Source organism: Engystomops pustulosus, chromosome 4 (assembly GCF_040894005.1).
Source record: "Engystomops pustulosus chromosome 4, aEngPut4.maternal, whole genome shotgun sequence".
NCBI classification, from domain to species: domain Eukaryota; kingdom Metazoa; phylum Chordata; class Amphibia; order Anura; family Leptodactylidae; genus Engystomops; species Engystomops pustulosus.
Genome location: NC_092414.1, coordinates 97,944,976 through 97,957,977, shown reverse-complemented (window position 1 = coordinate 97,957,977; position 13,002 = coordinate 97,944,976). Strand labels below are relative to the sequence as shown.

At 37.7% G+C, this 13,002-nt stretch overlaps 1 protein-coding gene across 3 annotated transcripts in view; it reads left to right on the top strand.

Annotated features, from left to right (window-relative positions):
* Positions 1-13,002, top strand: part of TMEM117 (transmembrane protein 117) — a 257,186-nt gene that overhangs the window by 35,108 nt on the left and 209,076 nt on the right. For all 3 annotated transcript variants that reach the window (XM_072146849.1, XM_072146851.1, XM_072146852.1), the window contains exon 3: positions 4,875-5,007. In XM_072146849.1, the coding sequence (XP_072002950.1) occupies positions 4,875-5,007 (133 nt within the window). The remainder of the gene's footprint in view (positions 1-4,874; positions 5,008-13,002) is intronic.

The window sequence follows — 13,002 nt, the reverse complement described above, 5'->3', positions numbered from 1 at the left end:
GGAAGACTGGGGGGGGAGGAGGCTGAGGTGCAGGAGCTGGAGGAGTGCCGATTTCGGTGACATGGGTGGACTGCGTGGAAGACTGACTGGTGGACAAATTTCTCGAAGCATTGTCGGCAATCCACGACATCACCTGTTCGCACTGTTCTGGCCTCAACAGTGCTCTACCACGAGTCCCAGTAACTTCAGACATGAACCTAGGGAGTGTAGCTCTGCGGCGTTCCCCTGCTCCCTCATCAGCAGGTGGTGTCTCACCCCGCCCAGGACCACGGCCTCTGACCCCTGCAGTAGTTGGACGCCCACGTCCCCGCCCTCGTCCTATACGCCTAGCCCTCGGGTTAAACATTTTGAAAATGAAAGTTATAACTTTAATTTTTTTTTTCTTTTTTTTTGTGTTTTTTAGTTTTTAAAACCAAACGATGCTATCCTATTGCTATGGCTATTTTCTAGCCAACTGCTATGCCAGATGAGATGACGCTGAGTTATGAAAAAATAAACGTAAAATAAAAAGAAACTGGCAGACTGTGCCTAATTGAAATCAAACCCCTAATAAATTGTCCCACTTCGGTCTTTGCGATGGATATGTGCGTCACTAAGCGCTAAACACAACGGTCGCAAGTCTCACTGCAAATTCCTCACAATATGGTAGTACTACAGCAAGGCCAGCCACCAGCAGATTAACCAGAAATAAAATATAAAACGCTATTGTAGGCCTAAGTAAGCCATTTGGATTCTCCTATGGCTATTTTCTAGCCAAGTATGAAAGCACACTGCTATGCCAGATGAGATGACGCTGAGTTATGAAAAAATAAACGTAAAATAAAAAGAAACTGGCAGATTGTGCCTAATTGAAATCAAACCCCTAATAAATTGTCCCACTTTGGTGTTTGAGATGGATATGTGTGTCACTAAGAGCTAAACACAACGGTCCCAAGTCTCACTGCAAATTCCTCACAATATGGTAGTAGATGCACTACAGCAAGGCCAGCCACTAGCAAATCAACCAAAAATCAACTATATAACGCTATTGTAGGCCTAAGTAAGCCGTTTGGATTCTCCTATGGCTATTTTCTAGCCAAGTATGAAAGCACACTGCTATGCCAGATGAGATGACGCTGAGTTATGAAAAAATAAACGTAAAATAAAAAGAAACTGGCAGACTGTGCCTAATTGAAATCAAACCCCTAATAAATTGTCCCACTTTGGTGTTTGAGGTGGATATGTGTGTCACTAAGAGCTAAACACAACGGTAGCAAGTCCCCCTGCAAATTCCTCACAATATGGTACTAGCTGCAAATAAAAAAAAAAAAAGTATAACGTTATTGTAGCCCTAAGAAGGGCTGTTGGGTTCTTGTAGACTCACTCCTGCCTAACACTATTCTAATAGAACAGCCTAACGCTTTCCCTGACCAGCAGCAGCTCTCTCCCTAGCGGCATCCAGACACAGAATGATCCGAGCAGCGCAGGCAGGGGCTAGTCAATTCAGGGTCACCTGATCTGGCCAGCCAACCACTGCTATCGACGTGTAAGGGTACCACGTCATGCTGGGTGGAGTGCAGAGTCTCCTGGCTTGTGATTGGCTCTGTTTCTGGTCGCCAAAAAGCAAAACGGCGGGAGATGGCATTTTCTCGAGCGGGCGAAGTATTCGTCCGAGCAACGAGCAGTTTCGAGTACGCTAATGCTCGAACGAGCATCAAGCTCGGGCGAGTATGTTCGCTCGTCTCTATCGGTAATCCTTAATGTCATTTTTGTCAAGAAACCACTGTAAACCACTGTAAATTTAAAAAGGCACCACAATACATTTTTTCACATTTTTCACTATTTAAAGGATATGTCAACCAATAAATTCGATTTACCCCAAGATCAACTCTGACATGTGAAATAGCCATTATCTTAATCATACTGAGTAATAAAGGTAATGTTTATTGCACAGTGAATGGCAAAAAAACACCTGTAAGATGTAACTGTGTGATTAGAAAATACATCTTTGCAAAAATGGATATTGAAAACTGCCATGTGGATGTATGCCCATAAACCGACATGAACCCTTTTATTCAGGTTCAAAATGAATGGCTCCTCTGTTCTGGGTGAAGAAGATTACACTAAGATGTCCCCTTCTGAATTGATGTCTTGGTATGTTATACGAATTCTGGATAGCAGTGGATTATGATAATGTACTTGTTCTCGGGAACCATGAAGGGACATTCCACCGTGGCTCTTCTCCATCACTTTGACTTTAAAAGCTGTATGCAAATGTATACATTTATTTTTCCACATAATGCTTATTATCCTGAAATATAGCAAACCTCACTGATAACTTTACACTGCCAAACATAATAACTTGGTGATAGCTTTCAGGCCTCAAGCTTCATGACCGTTGTCTATAAAATTAGATTGTTAGGACAAGCACAGGATTTATAAATTTGCACCATAAACAGAAACTGCACATATTGGGGCACATTTACTTACAAGGTCACTGGAGTTCACAGAGCATTGGACCACGGTGGACGATGACACAAGTCAACACCTGGGACCGGAATCTAAGTGGCACCCGGTCTTCACCTGAGCCCGCCGCAAAGCAGGATGGTCTTGGTGCGGTGTGGTGCCACCAGGTCATTCCACAGGTGCGATTTGTCCGCAGTGACAGCCAAGGTCGTAGTACCATTTCAGCGGGCAGTCTTGGAGTCAGGAACAGGCAGATTGTCAGGGCAGGCAGCAGAGATGCAAGGTCAGGGTCAGGGGTCACAACAGGAGGTCAGGATACAAGGAACAGGAATCTCTATGGGAAGCTTTCTCAATGGCATGTAGCACAAAGATCCGGTGGGGTGTTGATGGGAACAGCCAGTTTAAATAGGAAAACCAGAAGTGGCCAGTGCTAATCAGCGGTGCGCTAGCCCTATAAATCTTCGACAGCCGTCGCATGTGTGGCCCAGGGAGCGGGGATGCGACTGTTATATATACTTTGCAAAGATATATACAGGTGGTCCCCTACTTAAGAACACTCGACTTACATACGACCCCTAGTTACAAACGGACCTCTGGATATTGGTAATTTATTGTACTTTAGTCCTAGGCTACAATAAACAGCTATAACAATTATCACAGGCGTCTGTAATGAAGCTTTAGTGTTAATCTTGATTCTTATGACAACCCAACATTTTTAAAATCCAATTGTCACAGAGACCAAAAAAGTTCTGGCTGGGATTACAATGATAAAATATACAGTTCCGACTTACATACAAATTCAACTTAAGAACAAACCTACAGACCCTATCTTGTATGTAACCCGGAGACTGCCTGTATTACACATATATTTGATTAATTGTTTTCAGCAGAAAGCTCTGATCACTCCATCTTCATTGTATATATCTGGAATGTATGCTGTGTGCATTAGTCATATTAAAAGAGAGGCATACCTACAGTAGTAGGTATGCCAAAAGGAAACTGGTCAACTGTTCTTTCTTTTGGCTCACTTCTATTTACTCCCCTTCCAATAAATCAGCCAAGTTGTTTTGCCCTTACCTCTTATGAGTGTTTACTCAGCTTAGGCATGGTTTTTGCCTAGTCAACCCTTTACATAAGAGAAAAACCCTTGCGCCTATCTACAGAACTCACAACAAAAACAAAATTTTGCAATGAGATTGTTGGTTATTTAATATTTTTTAATTTTAATTGTGTAATTGCAGAAGCTTAATGACAAGGCCATATCAGGTGACAGTAATATCTGAGTTAACCTGACAATGAATAGTAACAAGATTAAGGTCAGAGCATTAAATTGGCTTTTCATTTGCTTAAGAACGGAAATCACAAAGCCATTGATTTCTATGGGTGTTTTCCCATTGGCTTGTATTTTCACTGATCCGGTGTCTGTGGAAAAAATTATGAAACGTATCCTATTTTTTTAACTGATCGGGATCATGAAAGGCAACAGATGTCTGTGGGTCTGCAAAAAAAACGAATTAAACATCCATTTTTTTTTCACTGATGAAGCTGAAAAGCCAGGTGTGATGTTAACAAAGCAATGTTAAACCTTCAGTTTTTTTTTTGTGGACACAGAGACAAAACGCAACGAATGCTCAACTGAAGCTGAACACCAATGCCAATGTGATAGAGTCCCAAATTTAATGCTTTCAATTATGATTTCTGAATTGCTCTGTGAATGCGAAATTAGTAATGCAATTAAATAATCTTTGGTTAGTTGATTTTTTTTTACCCTATTTCTATTATTTAGCATTTTTTTGTGAAACGCAACCACTTTAGAAAAGTTTTTGCTTATTAAAAGAGATATGTAATACTTGTATATTTCATGTGCCATTATATATTTCACATACCATTTCATATGTCATTTCTACTTGCACAAAAATCTTGATGGTGATTTGTCTTATATAATCAGAAGCTAAATTGCCTGTATAAAAATAAAGCCATATCCATATCCCATTGCTGCATGACCCCCTGCTACTTACTGGTCCAGTTTCTTGTCTCCTGCTCTATCATAGCTCTAAATTGTATGGACATGAGCATCCTGCATCTTCATATTTCTACAAACTGGCACATGAAAATTAAATCCCCCCACTGTATCCCTGGTCTTTGAGGATCCAGAAATTGCATAGTTTGCATTATGTGTAAATCCAACCTACCATATATAACCTTTTGATGTTCATAGTGCTCTGGTTTCTTTCCACCTGCAGACTCTAATATAGTCAGACACACTGTGCCTTTTCATAAATATATGAAGAATATTAAGGGGAAATAGTAGCTACTCCATTGACTTCTGACTCTCCGTAATAAAAATGATGTTGCAGGCTTGTATTCTTTCTGTGTAGGGGAATGTTTTAATTCACTAAATAATAGATTTTTTATTTGTTTTATCGCAGGTCAGTTACTTCGTCTTAAAGTGTTTAGAGATGATCATGGCTCCTGGATGACCATGTTTTTCAGCACAATACTTTTGCTTTTTATTTTTTCCCATATCTACAACATTTGTCTTCTTATAGCTGGAAGCATGAGGTAAGTAAAAAAGTAGTAGCAAAAAAATGTTGTTATCTTTAGATTATTTGCAGATACTGCATTTAAAGCAAAGCATTGAATGGCTAGTTAATAGGTCTTTACTCTTTATACTTCTTTTTGTATAAATATTTGATACTGGGTATAATTTTTAAGGTTTAGATATAAATTCAGTATGCTATACAGTTTTGCAATATAGATGTAAAGAAAAATGTGAAACATAATAATAAAAAAATACTTGACATGGTTCATCTGAAACCACTAGATGGCAACAAATTACTTTGTTCTGGTGATATTTCAAGTTACTTTAAGTGGATTGCTTTTCCCACCTCTTTGATGCAGCTTGATCAATGCTGAATATGATTGTGTGACACAGAAGACTAAGATATTTTTGTGTGTTAGTTTTACAACATGATGTACATTATCTATTGGTAAATTCCTTTTGGCAATATATATCAGCTGTACAAATAACAATAGCATAAATATGGTGCAGTGTATTTGTTGGAAAGTGATCTTGAATTATTAGTTTTAGGTGTTTTTGAGGAGAAGTTAGCTGTGTTCTTAATGTATTGATTGTGTCCTATTAATATTAAGCACATCTTACAATGTCATGACAAGTGACCTTCTAATTTGCAAGAATGTGATTAAATGTCACTCAATAGTATGTAAAAAAAACAACTACAATAGAAGTGCTTTGCTTCCTTTATTGTGATACATATCCTGATAAACTGAAGAAAGATGTTGATTACTCTTTCATAGATTCCATTCATATTCCTGTTTAAAGGGGTACTCCCCTGAAGAACAGATTCTTCAATATACTCAGGATAACCAAATTCCCCATTCTCTAATTCACTATTATTAACCAAAATACAGCATTTCACATATAATTCCAACCTGTCTCTATCAGTCATGTATACAATGTGGGTGCCCCAAGATCCAACCATAAATCTTCTGTCTTCTATGGTTCGGGCAGGCAGATTCTTCTCATGAATAGCTTCTCCTGTCTGCAGTGTGATCTTTGCCCCTCCCCCCTCCTTTACAAGACAAGCTCACACACAGACACTTCCTGACGGCAAGCACAGACTTACTCTGCAGGCTACAGGCAAGATAAGGCCTTTATAGCAGGGGACAGAGGCTTATAGCAGAGCTGACAGTGTGTGTTATAGCTGAGATTAAGCATAGCTGACAGTGTGTGTCATAGATGAGTCATTGTGTTTTATACCTACCTCATGAATATCGTCATCTCTCATCTCTGATCTGTCTCATCTCTCATTTTCTATGTGTCAGATACAAGTGAATGTTCAGAAGCTGCCTGGAAGTCTAGATAAACCCTGCACCCTGATAATCTAAGCACATTGTCAGCACACAGGGATTGTAATGTTTCTGCTTAGAGAGTCCCCGCCCACACACTGGAGTCTTACACTGACAATCACTGAGTTATAGAAGCTAAAACATAATAAAACTGAGTAAAATGGGCAGACACATTTAAATGTTGTGTAGTTCTGCTTATTCACTTTACTCAATCATTGAGCATCCATAGGCTTATGTTAAAGATACATTTATATACATATATATTACTTGGGATTTATTGCATAGTGTATTCCTCCAGTAGAACAAAACACAGGGGGAAATTAATCATGTAAGATCATGTAAAACCTCCTGTGTGGTGCCTGTTTGGTCTTTTTGCAGGAACCAAAAGTTCTTAAAAACTTGAACAGTCAAGTTGAAAAGTGAAATCACTTTTTTTTGCGTGCAGTCCTGCTCATTGGTATGGTATCCTTAGTCTTTGATGTGGTGCTGTGTCCCAAACTGGGCCCCCCCTATTGACTCACTGCTGCTATGCATTAGCCTGTCATTTTATAGTGATTTCCCTTTTTAACTTGACTGTTCACCTAACTTCATACTTACAGGCTGTCATTCTGTACACATGCAATTTTTAAGTCCATTGTGGTTCATTCATTACTGTTTTTTCTTTGTATAATTATATTTTGTTTCAATAAAGTACTATATTTTATCATTATGTTCATTTCGCATTTTTCAAGTATTTGGTGTGTTCTCATTTTGTGCTGAAGGTAGTGTTTGGGCCCTTACCTTATCAGCATAATACTTTTGGTGTTTTAGCCCTGAGGAAGGCACATTGGCTCCTTCTCCATCGGCATTTGGTGATATTTATTTCATCTATGGATATTATGAAACCCATTTGTTGCTGTTTCTATAACGTTTGGATACTGATAATTCATTACATGCTCATTTTACTGCATTTCTTTTTTTAAAATTGCTTTATTGGCACATAAATGAAACGGTGCAACATCACAAAGCAAGGAGCATTAGCTGAGGTACATCAGATATAACAACATATATCTTTACACAATAATTTGTCATGTGTGATAACATCTGTACAAAAAAGCGATCCAGTAAACCCCTCCCCAACCCATACATAGAACAGTAATCAACCTGGTTCGAGTGGTGTCAAGTGAGAAATGGAGTTAAAGAAAAGGTAGTAACAATGGTTAGGCAACAAGGTAACCTACCACCCTATTTCTGGAGAATAAGGAATCCCTCCTGTCGACAGTGCACAGAGGAGTGCAGGAAGGGTGCCCAACTGTAGTATGTAAAATTATAATAATATCACCTACAGCGGGTATTGCACTCACTGAAAAGGGACAAGAGACTCTGAATTAAAAAGAGTATCTGGGGAAGAACACCAAGAGCATTTTACTGCATTTCTGAAGCATGTAATCGTGCAATCTATTCTGTGACAACACTATCTTTGTGATGCACTTATTCATGTGTGCTATTCTGTTACAACACCACTGAACGGAGGAACTTTGCAATCAAGGTATGATTATCAGATAATTTTTCTGGAGCTGAATATTATACAAGATCTTGTTGTATGATACAGTAGATGCCAATAATCCTGTCTGGTCTTTTCAGGTCTTTTCACCTGTTCCTAATAATAGAAGCCTCTTCTAGTGCCATGGCCAGGGCAATTGCTGCAGTTTCACAAGTCCCTACCATATGACAAGTAGCAATCTCTCCCTAGCTATATCAGCTATGCGTTTGGACATGTGACCTTGTTCTTCTACTGCAGTGTCACATGTCCTACAGAGGACATGCCTGTGATTGCTAAGGAGCTGGAAGCTGCTTGATTGGCTCCTTAAGCAGTCAATGAAGTAGCTTTGTGCTTTTTCCAGAACATGGACCTGAATCCAAACAGTGATACTTGTTCAAGCTTCGGGTTTGTGGGTGCCGGACCTGTGAAATTGGGTACAGACCTGAACTATGCCGTTCGGGTCTACTCATTACAACTTGCAGGTTTTCAAATTTGTGGATTTTTGGCACCTAGGTTTTGAGGGTGAATTGGATACAATTTTTTTTCTGCCATCCTGGTAGAGAAGATCTCATTTCTACATCGCTCATAAGAAGTGTCCAAAATCAAAGTCTTCTGGTTTAAGTATAATGTTCACTTTCGTCTATAGGAGAATTAAGATTTACCAAAGGATATACTAATACTCTTTCATCCCTTATAAATTCCAAAAAAAATAAGTAAGGCTTCATTCACGCAACTGGGAGACACATATAGACTGCAAATTAAGTACATTTTTCTATTCTTTAAAATTTTAATTTCGTGGGAAATTTAAAGATGCACCAAATTTATAAAACCTTTTAAGAATGTGGCACGATTTACAGCAATTTAAACTTTAACAGTAAGACTCGTTTTAAAATTCCATTATGATAAATCAATTTCCCCCCTCCAATGACCTTTAATAAAGTGAGGTACAGGCAGTAACCTGCTTATGTGCTTAATAATATTAACAGGTTCAATGAAAGTCGGATTTCTTATGTATTGTTTTACTTTCTGTGTAAAATGTAGCAAGGTTAAGCTTTACAGTGGATACTTAGATGTAAGTATCTGACGTTCTAAAATATCTTTTCATTGGTTTAATTTTCTAAAAGAGAGCAGTGTAAGGAAACTGGTTTGTTAGAAATGATGGCACAATTTCTTTGTAACCTTGTGTCCTTAAGGAACACAGTGTATCTACTAATGTGTTATCAATTAATGTAATGTACTTTAAAATTACCAGTACTGAAGCTCTTTCAGTATTTCTAATGTGCAGAGAGTGGGATTAATGCTGCCCACTGCCAAAATGAATAAGAAAAACTGCACTGTGAACTTCTCAACCCTCCAGAGGTGTCTGGTGAGAACAGTAAATTCTTCTCTGCTAACTGTGTGATGCACAGATGTCCTCTATCCATGTAGACTACCTTGACTGAACAGGTGCCAAGCATTTGATTCACTTTCCCAATTTCCTAGGTGTGTTATACACATTACAGTAAATTATTTCTCCTCCTCCTTCTATTTAGAGGAATACCATGCTTCCTCATATATTTCTTTAAAGACTCTCCAAGGCATATATGTCTGACACCTACAACAGATTATATAAATCTTCCTTATCTACCCCGTCACCTGCTCCTTGCTGATTCCTTTATTTTTCCCCGCATCTTTAATTTAAGTGTACTTAAAAATCTGATGTCATATTATATAGAATCTAGTTTCCACAGAACCAGAGATATCCCCTGTTAAATTTGTAGTAAAAAGTTATATTTAAATGTGAAAATGGAGAGCTGTATATAAAAATCTAAGAGTGGATATCTCCAGTTACATCTCCAGCCTATCAGATGAAGGCAGAATGGAGAAATAGCTGCAGGGCAACAGAGCTTATAGTTTGTAGAAGTGCATACCCCCTCTGCATATTTTTACATGGTAAAGGTGTATTAACCCCTTCACACTCTGCGCCGTACATGTACTGTGCATAGGTGCAGAGGCTGTATGAAGAGGGCTCACTGGGTGAGCTCTCTTCGTACACAGGTGTGGTTTACTGCATATTGCAGCAAACACCCACCACTTAAACCTGTAATCGTATTAACTCTTCCGATGTCGTCGGCATCAATATGATTGTCCGTCAATCCGAGCCAGAGGCTCATTGTGATGAATACTATGTAAAAATGCCGTATACTGCATTACGTTAGATTTATCATTTAGACCGCATAGTGAAAGTTGTAAAAACTGAGTCCACAATTTTTTCCAGCTTTCCAGTTCAGGGCATGGAATAATAAATAACGTCACTGAGAAGTAAAATTTGTTACACTGAAAATTAGCCCTCACACAGCTTTGTAGAAAAATTAAAAAGTGATGGATTTTTTAAGGCGGAGAGCACAAAATTAATGAAAAAAACACTGTGTCCTTAAGAGGTTAAACTTTTCTATTTTGTAAAAACTTTAATAGCAAAATGAGCAAAAAGCTTTTTTTTCACATTTTAGACATTTGTCTGCTAATTCTATAAAGAAAAAACATGTAATTAAAAAATTGTCCAATCATGTCTCACATCTTATGAAAAAAAAAACTTTTTATAATATGTAACGTCTTTCCAAAGTTATAATCATTTAAAGAAGAATTTTCCACAAAACAAGTTAGAATAGGGCCTAACTAGCTGATCGGTGGGGGTCTCAGCGGTGACGGGAAAGAGGGGTCATATGAGGTCCCAGGTACCTCCATCAAACCCCTCGTCATATTTCCATCGCTAATGGAGCCGTGCATGACCTTTCTGCTCCTTTCATCTATATGGAGCTGATGGAGATGACAATTGTTAACAACATGGATTTGACCTGAGCCAGATTTCCGCGTTCCTTAACCCCTTTTTGTTTTTTCATCTCCATTTTTTGTTTCAAGGTCTGGTGAAATTCGGCGAAAAAAGACATTTGTGTCATTTTCATGAGAGTTCTGTTTTTACAACAAAAAAAATTCTTCCATATTTTCCATATTCTGACGCTAATAACTTTTCATACTTTGGTTTATGCAGCTGTGTAAGGTGCCATTTTTTGAGGGACAAGAACACATTTTCATTGCTGCTATTTTGGGGATGTTATGACCTTTTGATGCAAATATCCAAATTTTATGTGATGCAGATTGGCGAAAAAGTCACAATTTGGACTTTTGGGCACTGTTTTCCGCTACAACATCTGTATTATGATGATGCTTCAGATCTAGTAAGTTCCTCACGTATCTGTTAACTATATATGCTTTGCTGCTCATGCAAAATTTTATCCTTTACAGTATATATATACATATATAGTACGCGTGGACTGATTCCACTCCTCCAGTAATATGGTACATGAAAAAAGAAACCAAAGTAAATATGTGCATATCTGCAATTAGAATCTGGCTTCATACTGTACTACAGTTATAGTATAATAGTATTAGCAAAGAAAACTTCTGAAGTTAGAGATTTAGAAAATTAGTGATTGTTTTACTGAGTCCGAGAGCTCTTGGGTGGATCTATCAAGTATCTAATGTTTTCTATAGCTCATGAATAACAAATCTCCTGGAGATTTATCTAGGGAGTGGGTTTTGGGTATGACCAGCTGTGGCTTCTTTTAAATATGACTGCCAATATTGCTTAATGGGTAACCTTTAGACAGATATCAGTCAAACAATTGTTTAAATAGTATTACTTTATTGTTTAATATGTTTTATTGGAACCATAAAAGTATGTGGGAAATGAAACCCGTTATGAAGTAGTTTTATTGGGGTGGACCCATAACACTATATTTTTAAAACTTGACAAAACAAAATTTTGAGCCAAAAAGTACATTATTATGGTTATTGCAACCCATTTTACAGTTCTCATTGCATTTAAACAGGTACCTTTTATATTATTTATATTTTATTAGTGAAGTTCTTATTGGTATTATTATGTATTTCCTAACCCTTTCCTTAGCCTTTCAATAGACATAAGAAAACAGCATTTTCTGAGTATCAAACACAGCTCCTATAAAGATATATGTTAGTTGTTGAGTTGTTGGGAACAGTTGATATACAAAGGTGCTTTATTATATTTCAAGCATAGTCATACAGACAGAGTGCATGTTTTTATTTTGATTAATGCACTGATCATTCGAGAAATCCTGGATTTATTTTGTATTAATGTCACCAGATGGCTTTGGATTACCACAAAAAGTCTGTCTGGGCTTTGTATCCATTTGTTATTGAGGCTTATGCAGTGTCTCCTTAAGAAATGTGGTTGAGATGTTAAATTGTAATTACTTAATCTTCCTAGTGAGAAATACAGATCCATCTGGATACTGGAGCACATAACTGAATTTTCTACAAAAATATTTACAATACATTTACAATATAAGCTAGCCTATGTATAGGTCATCAATCTCAGATTGAAGGTTGCCCAGTACCGAGGACCAGCACAGATCAGCTGCTCGTGGCTGAAAGAGAAAAGAGATGCCTCCATTCTCATGGCAATGAAACCAGGCGCCAAATGATAAAATAAAAATAAGATGTATGATAAAATAAAACTTTAATGGCGTATTGTAAAATCTTTTTTTGTATTTAAGGATTCAACAAATTTAGCATTTTTTTCCCATTTCTTATTTGTTATCTGTGGAAAAAAATTATTTTTTTTCAATGTTCTGGGAAGCTGAAAAAAATTCTTACTGCGCTGTAATTGATGAAAAATGCTGTACAATGCAATCCAGGATACTTCTCTACACAGTAATATTCCCACCTTTCTGACCCCCACCGTAAAAGTGTCCCCCTTGGTGATTTCTCACCTAATTATAGTGTTCCTCATTGTGTGTTTATTGTAACTTACTAGAAATGAAGCATCATCATCATACAGATGTTGCAAACATTAACATGCCCTTGGTCACATACTAATGAAGAGAATAGCATTCTATGCCAGTTGCACCCTACATTGTCATTGTGTTTTTTTTTTTACCCCTGACACAGCGGTTTTTATATTCTAATAGTATTTGAAAATATACACTAATCTCAGTAGGCACCAGTGTACAGGGACCTACCTAGCTACCTATGGGACTACGGTTCTGTTTGCTCTTCATATTACTGTTGTGATAAACCTAGTCTTATAGTGGGACTGGTATAAGTCCTGCTGTATACTGATGGATAAATTACGTGGACCTGGACTG